General features: G+C 41.4%; 1 protein-coding gene across 1 annotated transcript in view; it reads left to right on the forward strand.

The window, feature by feature from the left end:
- MCF2L2 (MCF.2 cell line derived transforming sequence-like 2) overlaps positions 1 to 13,858 on the forward strand; it is a 235,619-nt gene that overhangs the window by 15,306 nt on the left and 206,455 nt on the right. Inside the window, 1 exon segment of the mRNA XM_004382342.1 lies at positions 12,027 to 12,110. Coding sequence (XP_004382399.1) covers positions 12,027 to 12,110 — 84 coding nt within the window.

Consider the following 13,858-nt stretch of genomic DNA (forward strand, 5'->3'; position numbering starts at 1 on the left):
GTGAGATGGTATCTCATTGTAGTTTTGATTTGCATTTCTCTAATGGCTAATGATTGTGAGTGTTTCCTCATGGATCTGTTAGCCACCTGAATGTCTTCTTTGGTGAAGTGCCTGTTCATATCCTTTGCCCATTTTTTAATTGGGTTACTTATCTTTTTGTTGTTGAGGTTTTTCCAGTATTTTGTAGATTTAAGAGATTAGACCCTGATCAGATATGTCGTAGCCAAAAATTTTTTCCCAGTTTGTAGATTGTCTTTTGACTCTTTTGGTGAAGTCTTTTGATGAGCATAAGTCTTTGATTTTTAGGAGCTCCCAGTTATCTAGTTTCTATTCTGTTGTTTGTGCATTGTTACTTATGATTTTCGTTCTGTTTATGCCATGTATTAGGGCTCCTAGCATTGTCCCTATTTTTTCTTCCATGATCTTTATCATTTTAGATTTTATATTTAAATCTTTGATCCATTTTGAGTTAGTTTTATGAGTCTTGTTTCAGTTTTTTGCAGATGGATATCCAGTTATGCCAGCATTGCTTGTTAAAGAGACTGTCTTTTCCCCAATTAATGGACTTTGGGCCTTTGTCAAAATCAGCTGCTTATAGGTGGAAGAATTTATGTCTGGATTCTCAATTCTGTTCCATTGGTCTATGTATCTGTTGTTGTAGCAGTACCAGCCTGCCTTGACTACCGTGGCGGTATAATAGTTTCTAAAATCAGGTAGTGTGAGGCCTCCCACTTTGTTTTTCTTCTTCAGTAATGCTTACTTATCCAGGGCCTCTTCCTTTTCCATATGAAGTTGGTGATTTGTTTCTCTATCTCATTAAAGAATGCTGTTAGAATTTGTATTGGGATTGCACTGTATCTGTAGATCGCTTTGGGTAGAATTGACATTTTCAGAATGTTGAGTCTTCCTATCCATGAGCAAAGTATGTTTTTCCACTTATGTAGGTCTCTTGGTTTCTTGCAGTAGTGTCTTCTAGTTTTCATTGTATAAGTCTTTTACGTCTCTGGTTAAATGTATTCCGAAGTATTTTATCTTCTTGTGGGCCATTGTAAATGGTATTGATTTGGTGATTTCCTTTTCAGAGTTCTCTGTATTGGTGTAGAGGAATCCAACTGATTTTTGTATATTTATCTTGTATCCTGATACTTTGCTGAAATCTTCTATTTGTTCCAGTAGTTTTCTTGTGGATTCTTTGGAATTTTCTGTGTATAAGATCATATCATCTGCAAATAGAGATACTTTTACTTCTTCCTTGCCAATTTGGATGCCCTTTATTTATTTCTTTTTCTAGTCTAATTGCTGTGACTAGGACCTCCAGCACAATGTTGAATAAGAGTGGTGATAAAGGGGATCTTGTCTGGTTTCCGTTCTCAAGGGGAATTCTTTCAGAGTCTCTCCATTTAGGATGATGTTGCTGTTGGCTTTGTATAAATGCCCTTAATTATGTTGAGGAATTTCCCTTTTATTCCTATTTTGCTGAGAGTTTTTATCATGAATGGCTGTTGGACTTTGTCAAATGCCTTTTCTGCAAGAATTGATAAGGTCATGTGGTTCTTGTCTTTTGTTTTATTTATGTATGTGATGGATTACATTGATTGATTTTCTAATGTTGAACCATCCCCTAGCATGGTGAATTATTTTTTTGATATGTTGTTGAATTCTATTGGCTAGAATTTTGTTGAGGATTTTTGTGTCTATGTTCATGAGGGATATTGGTCTGGAATTTTCTTTTTTTGTGGTGTCTTTACCTGGTTTTGGTATCAGGGTTATGCTGGCTTCACAGAATGAGTTTGGGAGTATTCCCTCTTTTTCTGTGCTCTAAAATAACCTTAAGTAGTAGTGGTGTTAACTCTTCTCTGAAAGTTTGATAGAATTCTCCTGTGAAGCCGTCAGGACCAGGATTTTATTTTCGTTGGGAGTTTTTAAAATTACCTTTTCAATCTCTTCTTTTGTTATAGGTTTATTTAGTTGTTCTACCTCTGTTTGTGTTAGTTGAGGTAGGTAGTGTATTTCTAGAAATTTGTCCATTTCCTCTAGGTTTTCAAATTTGTTAAAGAGTGCAATTTTTCATAGTATTCTGTTATGATTCTTTTAATTTCAGTTGGGTCTGTTGTGATATCGCCCATCTCATTTCTTATTCAGGTTCTTTGCTTCCTCTCCTGTTTTTCTTTTGTCAGTTTGGCCAGTGGTTTATCAATTTTGTTGCTCTTTTCAAAGAACCAGCTTTTGGTCTTGTTAACTCTCTCCATTGTTTTTCTATTCTCTAGTTCATTTAATTCTGCTCTAATTTTTATTATTTGCTTTCTTCTGGTGCCTGGGGGCTTCTTTTGCTGCTCTCTTTCTGTTTGTTCAAGTTGTAGGGTTAATGTTTTGATTTTGGCCCTTTCTTCTTTTTGGATGTGTGCGTTTATTGCTATAAATTGACCTCCAGCACTGCTTTTACTGTGTCCCAAAGGTTCTGGTAGGATCTGTTTTCATTCTCATTTGATTCTATGAATTTCTCTATTCCATCCTTAACATCTTCTGTAACTGAGTAGTTTTTGAGCAAGGTGTTGTTCAGTTTCCATGTGTGTGATTTTTTTTCCTTGCTTTTTCTGTTATTGGTTTCTACTTTTGTGGCTTTATGGTCAGAAAAGATGCTTTGTAATATTTTGATCCTTTGGATTCTGTTAAGGCTTGCTTTATGGCCTAATATGTGGTCTATTCTGGAGAATGTTCCATGTGCGTTGGAAAAGAAAGCGTTCTTGGCTGCTGTTGGGTGGAGGGTTCTGTATACGTCAGTGAGATCAAGTTGGTTGATTGTGGCATTTAGATCTTTTGTGTCTTTATTGAGCTTCTTTCTGGATGTTCTGTCCTTCACCGAAAGTGGTGTGTTGAAGTTTCCTACTATTACTGTGGAGTTGTCTATTTCTGTTTTCAATGCTGTTAGAGTTTGTTTTATGTATTCTGGAGCCCCGTCGTTGGGTGCGTAAATATTATGGTTATGTCCTCCTGGTGTATTGACCATTTAATCATTATATAGTGTCCCTCCTTATCGTTTGTGGTGGCTTTTACTTTAAAGTCTGTTTTGTCAGAGATTAATATTGCCACTCCTGCTCTCTTTTTATTGTTGTTTGCTTGGTATATTTTTTCCATCCCTGGAGTTTTAGTGTGTGTCTTTAAGTCTAAGATGTGTCTCTTGTAGGCAGCATATAGACGAATCATGTTTTTTAAAATCTATTCTGCCACTCTCTGTCCTTTATTGGTGCATTTAATCCATTTACATTCAGCGTACTTATTGATAGGTATGAGTTTAGTGCTGTCATTTTGATGTATTTTTTTATGTGTTGTTGACTGTTTCTTTGTTCCCCTTAATTTTCTGTGCTGAGTCGTTTTTCTTTATGTATTTTCTTTTCATCCTTTTCATTGTTGTTGATTTTATATTTGCTGAGTTTTTATGTTTTTCTTATTTTTTATTTTGATGTGTAGGAGTGTTAGTTTCTTTTGTGGTTACTTTAATATTTACCCATATTTTTGTAAGTTTAAACCAATCTTTTATTTCTTTATATCTCCTTGACTTTCTCTCCATATGAAAGATCTATGACTACATTATTTAGTCCCCCTTTTTTTGTTGTAATGTTGTCATCTTTTATATATTGGTGTCTCTGTTTCCCTATTTTCAGTGTTCTAGCTTTGATTAATTTGTAACTTCCCTATCTGGGTTGATGTCTGGTTGTTCTGTCTTGTGTTCTAGTCTTGGGTTATTATCTGATGTTATTGATTTTCTAATCAGAGGGCTCCCTTTAGTATTTCTTGCAATTTTGGTTTGGTTTTTACAAATTCCCTAAACTACTGTTTATGTGAAAATGCCCTAATTTTGCCATCATATTTGATAGACAGTTTTGCTGAATATATAATTTTTGGCTGGCAGTTTTTTTCCTTCAGGGCTTTATATATGTCATCCCATTGCCTTCTTGCCTGCATGATTTCTGCTGTGTAGTCTGAGCTTAGTCTTACTAACTCTCATTTTTAGATGACTTTTCATTTATCTCTAGCCACTCTTAAAATTCTCTATCTTTGGTTTTGGCAAGTTTGATTATAATATGTCTTGGTGACTTTCTTTTGGGATCTACCTTGTGTGGGCTTCAGTGAGCTTCTTGGATAGATATCTTGTCATCTTTCATGATATCAGGGAAGTTTTCTGCCAACAAATATTCAGCAGTTCTCTCTGTATTTTCTGTTATTCCCCCGTTCTCGTACTCCAGTCACTTGTAGGTTATTCCTCTTGATAGAGTCCCACATAATTCTTAGGATTTCTTCATTTTTTAAAATTCTTTTATCTGATTTTTCCTCAAAAGTTGGTATCAAGTGCTTTATCTTCATTTTCACTAATTCTGACTTCCATTGCCTCAGTTCTGCTCCTATGACTTTGTATTGAGTTGTCTAATTCTGAAATTTTATTGTTAATCTTTTGGATTTCTGATTTCTGTCTTTCTATGGATTCTTGCAGCCTGTTAAATGTGTCATTTTGCTCTTGTATAACTGTCTTAAGTTCCTCTATTGCTTTGTCTGTGTGTTCCTTAGCTTGTTCTGTGTTTTGCCCGATCTCCTTCCTGACTCTTGAAGAGTTCTGTATATTAATCTTTTGAATTCTGCCTCTGTTAATTCTAAGAAATTCTCTTCCTCCAGAAGGTTTCTTGATTCTTTGTTTTGGGCACTTACTGAAGCCATCATGGTCTGCCTCTTTTTGTGATTTGATATTGATTGTTGTCTCCGAGCCATCGATAAGTTATTTATTTATTTTATGTTTGCCTACTATGTCCTAGCTTCCTAGTTTTTTTTTTTTTTTTTTTTTTGATATACCCAAATAGGCTGGTCGTGTGAGGTAGTTTGATTATTGGCGCCTTTGAAGCTCTCACATCCTGTCACCAGGTGGTTAGAGCTGTAACTAGGTATACGAGCCCAGGAGTCTGTTTGCTTTTCTTGTGTGGATTCAGCTCAGGTGTCCAGGTAGTCAGTCACCAAGTGTGTGGTGCAGGCTCTCACCCATAGCCCTAGACAGGCAGGGGTGTCTGGAGTAGGCTCAGGTATCTGGCTGCAGTAGGGGGTCATGCACTGAGCAAGGCAGGGGGCTGACGGCTGCCCCTGAGTGTCTGGGAGGAAAGCATGTCCCTGTTACCTAGAGCGTATAGGTGGGTGGGTTTTACAGCCAGACTATGGGCACTCAATGCTGTTGGCTGTGAGGACTGGGAGGCAGCACTTATTCTTAGACCCCTGTCACAGGTGGTCAGGTGGCATGGGTGGAGCCACCAGTCCTCAGGCCCCTGATGTGGGTAGGTGAGGTCTCTGCCTAATGGGCAGAATGATATCAAATGTCATGAATCTGCCACTCTACCTTATAGCTGATACAGTTGAAAATAGGCTTCAGGTATATACCCTGTTGTACTGTGCTAATGAGGGCCTACGCTGTTGAAACGAGCCCACACAGGTCTATGCAGGGGTGAGAGGCATTCAAAGTCCATGGCCCCCCTTATGCCTGTGCCTAGGCAAAGGAGCTGTGCCTCCCTTGGGTTCATGGCATAGGGGAGTTGGCAGATTATTTTTTTCTAGTTTGTTAATTTGTTCCCTTTCCAAAGCCTGGAGAATGGCTCAGGTGCGTGACAGGTCCTGCTTCTGACCCAGGGGACGCAGCAATCACTGAAGCCAGCTGGGGACCTGGTGCAGAGTGCAGAGGGGGTGGGTAAATGGGAGAGAGGTTCGTCCCAAAGGGGGTGTTTTTTGATCAGCGTGGTAGGTTAGACGCACGTACTTATCATTTGCCAATTGAGTGCGCTTTTCACCGGTTCTGGAGGCTTGAGTAGACTCTCCGCCACTTGGTCTCTCCCAATGTGGAAAACACGTCCCGAGTGCCACTGCTTTGCCTCACCTCACATGCCAGCCAATACGGCCTGAAGGGTGCCAGTTCACACCAGGTCAGGTCTGACAACTCCTCGCTGCTTCTGAACCATCTCTCCCTCCCCCTGCTGCTCAGTCCGGTTCCTTAACTTTGCCTTTGATGTTTAAGACTCCTAGATTGTCATATGTAATTGATTCACTTGTTTTTTCACTTCTTTGTTGTAAGACGGACCACAGCAAGCGTCCCACTACTCTGCCACCTTGGCCCTGCCTCCACACCTTAGTCTTTAAGGTGACATCTTTGCTTTTCAACACTTTAAAGAGGTCTTTTGCAGTAGATTTGCCCAGTGCAATGCATCATTTGATTTCTTAACTGTTGCTTCCATGAGTGTTGATTGTGGATCCAAGTAAAATGAAATCTTTGACAACTTCGATCTTTGCTTCATTCATCATGATGTTGCTTATTGGTCCAGTTGTGAGGATTTTTGTTTTCTTTATGTTGAGGTGTAATCCATCCTGAATGCTGTGGTCTTTGATCTTCATCAGTAAGTGCTTCAAGTCCTCTTGACTTTCAGCAAGCAAGGTTATGTCATCTACATAATGCAGGTTGTTAATGAGTCTTCCTCCAATCCTGAAGCCCCGTTCTTCTTCATATAGTCCAGCTTCTTGGATTATTTGCTCAGCATACAGACTGAATAAGTATGGTGAAAGGATACAACCCTGATGCACACCTTTCCTGACTTTACAACATGCAGTGTTTCCTTGTTCTGTTCGAATGACTGCCTCTTGATCTATGTACAGGTTCCTCATGAACACAATGAAGTGTCCTGGAATTCCCATTCTTTGTATCCATAATTTGTTGTGATGCACACAGTTGAATGCCTTTGCATAGTTAATAAAACACAGATAAACCTCTTTCTGGTATTCTCTGCTTTCAGCCAGGATCCATCTGACATCAGCAATGATATCCCTGTTTCACGTCCTCTTCTGAATCTGGCTTGAATTTCTGGCAGTTCCCTGTCGATGTGCTGCTGCAGCTGCTTCTGAATGATCTTCAGCAAAATTCTACTTGAGTGTAATATTAATGATATTGTTTGATAATTTCTGCATTTGGTTGGTTTACCTCTCTTTGGAATAGGCATAAATATGGATCTCTTCTAGTCAGTTGGCCAGGTAGCTGTCTTCCAAATTTCTTGGCATAGACAAGTGAGCACTTCCAGCACTGCATCCATTTGTTGAAACGTCTCAACTGGTATTCCATCAATTCCTGGAGCCTTGTTTTTCACCAGTGCCTTCAGTGCAGCTTGGACCTCTTCGTTCAGTACCATTGGTTCCTGATCATGTGTTACCTCCTGAAATGGTTGAATGTTGACCAATTCTTTTTGGTATAGTGACTCTGTGTAATCCTTACATCTTCTTTTGATGCTTCTTGAATTGTTTAGTATTTCCTCCCATAGAATCCTTCAGTATTGCAACTCGAGGTTTGAATTTTTTTCTTCAGACCATAGCAAGTTCATAATTCTCTGGGTTTCAGTTTCTTCATTTAAAAATATGAGAAGGGGTGGTGTGATGGTTGGCTTAGTTCATTTCTGTTATTCCTTTCAGATCTTATGTCTTCACTTTAATTTAAAATGTTTAATTTAAAGCACACCTGAAGACTGAATTACTGGTTAGAGGGCTGTGGGGACCGTTGTCTCAGGGAACATCTAGCTCGATGGCATAATGCAGTTTATAAAGAAAATGTTCTACATTCTACCTTGGTGATAGCGTCTGGGGTCTTAAAAGCCTGTGAGCAGCCATCTAAGATATTCCACTGGTCTCACCTCTTCGGGAGCAAGGGAGAATAAAGAAAACAAGGTATAAGGGAAAGATTAGTCCAGAGGACCAATGGACCACAACTACCATGGCCTCCACCAGACTGAGTCCAGTACAACTAGATGGTGCCTGGCTACCACTACTGGTTGCTCTGACAGGGATCACAACAGAGGGTCCCAGACAGAGCTGGAGAAAAATGTAGAACAAAATTCTAACTCACAAAAAAAAAAGATTGGACTTACTGGCCTAACAGAGACTGGAGAAACCCCAAGAGTATGACCCCTGGACACCCTATTAGCTCAGTAATGAAGTCACTCCCAAGGTTCACTGTTCAGCCAAAAATTAGACAGCCCGATAAAACAAAACAAGACTAATGGGGCACAACAGCCCAGGGACAAGGACTAGAAGGCAGGAGGGGACAGGAAAGCTGGTAATAGGGAACCCAAGGTTGAGAAGGGACAGTGTTGACATGTCATGGGTTTGTTAACCATTGTCTTAAAACAATATGTGTATTAACTGTTTAATGAGAAGCTATTTGTTCTGTAAACCTTCATCTAAAGTACAATTGAAAAAATAAGCACACCTCAGGTACTGAGGTACAAGAATAATACCTTATGATGTTCATGTTTTTTTCACCAGGTTCACTATGTTTTAAATACGCTTCCTCAGGCATGAAATTAGTAATAACCAAGCACTATTTCTGAGCGTGCCACTTTCCCAGACCCCTGGACTGTGTTCTGAAAATCTCAAGTTCGTAACTCCTATTTCAACTGAAATTCATTACGTTGTCCATTTGTGGTTTATATTTTATTATTGAAAATTTGAAATGTGCAAAAAAATTGTATAATGAACCCTCATGTACCTGCCAACTAGCTTCAATAATTTATCTGCATTTTGTCAATCTTGTTTCATATTTCCTCACTTACTATGAACAGTCTTGGTGGAGGAGAGTATTTAAAGAAAATATAGACTTCGTATCATTTCACTGTCAAATACAGACAGTCCCCGAATTATGAACAAGTTCCGTTCCTAAGTCTGCTTTTAAGCTGAATTTGTACCTAAGTTGGAACAGTTAGGTATGGTGTGTATCTAAGATCAGTTAGTCAAATGTTTGTCTTAGTATATAATATATAGTTTACTTTCTATGTATAAAAAACATTAAACACTTTCAGATACACTAAAACATCTTCAACATAATAATAAACTAATAATAATGTGTCACAAAGTAGCTCATTTGTTATTACAAACCATTGTATGTACCTTCTCCACAGTTGAAGAGATACCTACGGGGCAGACTTTACCCAAAATACTCAGAAGATTCTGTTCTGTGAAATCTTTGAGACAATTAGATACTTTATTGTAAACTCTGAACTAAAAAAATCTACGTTGTACCACCGGCTGCATTTCTGCTGGGTTTTGAAACCTCAGCAGAGGCAGGGAGGGTTGGGGACATGGGTAGGATGGTACTGGGGCCAGATAGATCATTCCCCCATCACGTCACCAGACCTGTCAACCTCACGCACTTACTATGAGGCCGCTGCCTCAGGATGCAAGGGAGAAAGTGCTGCTCAGGATGTGCTACGATGGAGCCTGGGGCCTAAGGGTTGGGAAGAGGACACTTAGGGAGACCCAAGTCTGAAGTTCTCCACGGACCCCCGGAAACCATACAGACATACAGAGCTCAGGAATCTAAGACCGTCCCGCGTTCCAGCCATCAAAAGGCCAAAAACCGCTGCAGTAGTGGAATCCCACCTGTGTGAGGTGGGGAAAACAGAAAGCCCAGAGAGGTGCCATGATGGCCCAGGTGGAGCAGAGCTGGGTAAGGGGACATTGTGGGGCCTGGTTGCGTGCCCAGCCGGGGCAGCGACTGGTAGTACTCAGAACACACCCATGGGCCAGCTGCAGACGGCCACTCCCTGCAGACCTCTACCCCCTGCAGGTGGCCACCACCTGCAGGTCACCATCACCTGCAGGCCCGCCATCACCTGCAGGCCCACCACCATCTGCAGGCCCACCATGCGAGCAGAGTGGCGATGTTCGGGGCACGTGGACAATGCGGCCGGCCCTCTCCAGGCCCTGAGGGAATCGAGTGCATGTGGGCACTCTGCTAGCTGCTGCCGGCCGTGCTGGGCCCACCATGTTGCAGGGGTCTGCCCACCGCCAGGGCCGCCCAAGGACCTGCTGTGGCACCTGTACACACTGGACAAGCGCGGCTCATCATGGGAACCCAGGGCCAGACACTGAGTCAGGTTTTTCCTGATAGGTTTTAGGGGGCTTGGTTGTAACTAGGGGTGGAACGTTCGTAACCCGAGGACTGCCTCTCCTTCATTTTGTGTATCTAACAGAGAAGGCCCCCTCCCTTTTTGTAAAATATAACTAAAAACAAACAAAAAACCCAGCTGCCATCTAGTCAGTTCTAACTCATTGTGACGCCATGTGTAACAGTAGAACTGTGTTCCATAGGGCTGCCAATGGCTGTATTTTTTTTTTTTTTTTTTTTTTGAACCCTGATGGTACACTGGTTGGTTAAGTACTCAGCCACTAACTGAAAGTTCAGAGGTTTGAATTTACCAGCTGCTCTGTGGGAGAAAGATAATGGCAGTCTGCTTCCCGTAAAGATTACAGCATTGGAAACCCTATGGGGCAGTTCTTCTCTGTCCTGTAGGGTCGTTATGAGTCAGAATTGACTCAACAGCAATGGGTTTGTTTTTTTTTAAAAAAAATTTTTTTAGAAGTAGTTCACCTTCTTCCGAGGTGCCTCTGGGTAGACCCGAACCTCCAGCTTTTTGGTTAACAGCTGAGCTCGTCAACCATTTGCACCACCCAGGAACTCCAAAATATAACTACAATTCCAATATTAAACCCTCTGATATAAACAGTCCAGGAGTTATTTGAATTTTTAGTCAATTCACAGTGGAAAGGGTATTGGGATAAGAAAGCTCTGGCTTGGGTTAACCCCCTTACCTCCAGAAAGAATGGTAGAATTCACTGAGGAGGGTTTTGGGGTTTAAGCTGGCACTCGGTCCACTCCTCACAAGACTTCCAGAAAGCAAATATGCCCTTGCCTTTGGGAAAGACCTGTCCTTCCAAAGCAGTGGGCATAATTAGCATTTACTCAGCACCTACTGTATACCTCTCTGTCTGCGTCGTGTCCTTTAACCTTCACAACAAAGCTGAGAAGTAGAAGCCAAGGCTCAGTGAGGAGCTTCCCCAACTTGCCTTCAGGCAACATTAGAACGTGATTACGTTACCATAACCCTCTGGATCAGCAGGGAATTCTCATTTAGCATTAGCACACAAGGCTGTTTGGTGTATGCCTTAACCTAACCAGATGTTTAACTGCAGTAGAAACAATAACCGCTTCACTCTTTGAAATTCCCTGGGAAATAGCTAAAAGCAAACGTGTTGCCGTCAAGTCAGTTCCGACTCATAGCGACCCTACAGGACAGAGTAGAACTGCCCTATAGGGTTTCCAAGGAGAGGCTGGTGGATTCCAACTGCCGATCTTTTAGCTAGCAGCAGGATGCTTAACCACTGTGCCACCAGGAAATAGCTAAATGAAGATAATAGTATCTTAGAAGAGAGGGTGAAGGTCCCTTCCTCTTCCCAGGGCAGACTAAGGGATTCCACTTAGTTTCTGTCTCTCTCTCTTTTATTCCCTTTCTTCAAATGGACAGAAATGCAAAGTTTATAGTCACTTGTTAGGATTAGAGGGTATTTGTAGGGACAGGTTTGTGCTTGAAAGATTGGATTTTTGCCTTGGAAACTCATTTATTTTTAAGGAGCATCTTTAAATAGCAAAATGCAGACGTGACTCCTTAAACATACTAGGCAGTGGGAAGAAGCCCGCTGAAGTATTCTGGCAGGAAAAAAAAAAAAATCAAGGGGGGTAGGGAGTGAGGGAGAAAAACAAAATTCGAAGAACCCTTATAAGCCCCAGACTAATCTTATGACCCAGCTTGAGACAAGCTCTGGTAACTTCTGTTGGTTGTGTTTAAAATGTCCTTCCACAGACCCAATGGAGTTCATGAATCCCTGCCGTGGTAATGAAACCACCCCAGCAGAGGGGATTTATTGTGAAGCCTTCTTTGCATTGGTCCTTCCCAAAACCCTGGGAGAGGCTCTGGAATTGTGTTGCCATGTGTGTATATATGAGCTTGGTACCACAGGAGACCTGGGTCTGTCCCTGAATCTCAGGAATCGGGTTCTCAAGAGACTACTGTGCTCATGACCATATATGACAAGTCTCAGATTTCCCTAGTAGTGGAACTTCTCTTCTTTTAGTTTCTTTGTGTCATTTGCCGGGATTTAACCTAATCTGTATTTCATTTGTGCAGATGAAATTATGCAGCAGGAAATCAGGCCCTTGTTGGCAGTGGACATAATAGAACAACTTCACAGTCAATTTGCCATTCTTTCAGGTAAGGAAGAAATTTATCTGCATTTCCAGATTTTGTTGGGGGTCTTTCTGGGCGGGCACAGCCTCTTGAAGCTGGATCAACAGTGTACTCAAGTTGCAGTCATCGCTAAAGCCTCACCCAGGAGTGGAGTGAACTGACCCCTGTCTGGTTGGTGACAGGTGGAATCTCGTAGATCCTGTTGCTTTTCGCTGTTGGGTACAGTGTGAGCTTTCCCAAGGGAGTGCATTTCTTTGAGGTTGCAAAGAACAGAGCTAAAAAGATTGTGAGGAAGGAAAAAGAAATAACCACATCAGCTGCCACCACGATCATAATATTCTTCTAAGATCCAGCCTTCAGAGTCTCGGTTTTTAGGATTCGTGAGCATTGCTGAGGTTACTTGTTATCCGAGAGGCTTATCTTTTAATCTTAGCTCTCTCGAAGACAGTCCCTGGTAAATTTTAATGCACTGATTTGCCTCCAGCATTTGACTGGGAGTGAAGAAAGGCTGGTATTAGCAAAAGGTTGGAACTTTTCACAGCCTAGTACAACCCTGGAAAGCTGTCATCACTAGAACACTGTTCTTTCTTATTCACTTATCCATGGGTGACACGACTTTAATTTAAATGAACCTGGAGGTGTGTACCAAACCCTTGATTATGGTTAGACCAAACTGGACGCACGATACAGTGATGTTAGATTCCTGAGCGCTTACCACAGAGCAGTAAGGTGGCAGGTCACTCTCCTCAGCTTTTATATCTGTTCAAAAAAAACAAAACAAGCCAACTTGGTTACATCATAGAAAGAATATGCAGTTGGTGTAAATTTTACTCCATAACACAGGATGTAAAAAAGTCATATTTCTAGGACTCAATTAATCCGAAGGACCGGTGGCCCGCATGAACCACAGCCTTCCCTAACCTGAGACCAGAAGAACTAGGTGGTACGCGGCTACCACTACCCACCGCTCTGACCAGGACCGCGATAGAAGTTCCCAGTTAGAATGGGCAAAACATGTAGAACAAAATTCAAACTTAGAAAAACAAACCAGACTTACTGGTCTGAAAGGGACTGGAGGGACCCCTGAGACTATTGCCCTCAGACAACCTTCTAACCTGCAACTGAAGACACTCCCGGAGGCCACCTTTCAGCCAAATAATAGACAAATAAGGAAATAAAGAATAACACCGTGAAGAATGTGTTCCTTAGAACAATCAACGATACCAGACCGAAAGGGCAACATTTGCCCAAAACTAGGACGAGAAGGCAGGGAGGGACAGGGGAACTGGAGGAATGCTAACGGGGAACCCTGGGGGGAAATGGGGAGAGTGCTGACACATTGCAGGGATTGCAACCAATGTCACGGAACAATTTGTGTATGAATTATTGATTGGAAAACTAATTTGCTATGTAAACTTTCACCTAAACACAGTAAAATGTTTAAAAAAAAAAAGTCACATTTATTTTCTCTAAATCATATTTAATCTGCTCCAAACTCTTCATCTCACTGAGCTGGAGGAAATGTAATCTCAGTTCTTACTGGAATGTCTCTCCCTATCTCAGGGCTGTGTCCTGGCTGGGGGCACCTTACACAATCCAGAACATTCTGGGAGAATTCCCTAGTCTTTTATCCGTGTTGTTCGCTGCTTGTATGGTCACTGAAAGCTCCGTTCAGTACAGGGTCTCATTTTTCTTATTTCTGCCTGTACTGCTAATGCTTAGAACAGAGACTGGAACATAGCATCATCTGTTCTGTGAGGCCAGTGGACTCC

Source organism: Trichechus manatus, unplaced genomic scaffold (assembly GCF_000243295.1).
Source record: "Trichechus manatus latirostris isolate Lorelei unplaced genomic scaffold, TriManLat1.0 scaffold00092, whole genome shotgun sequence".
In the NCBI taxonomy this organism is placed as follows: Eukaryota; Metazoa; Chordata; class Mammalia; order Sirenia; family Trichechidae; genus Trichechus; species Trichechus manatus.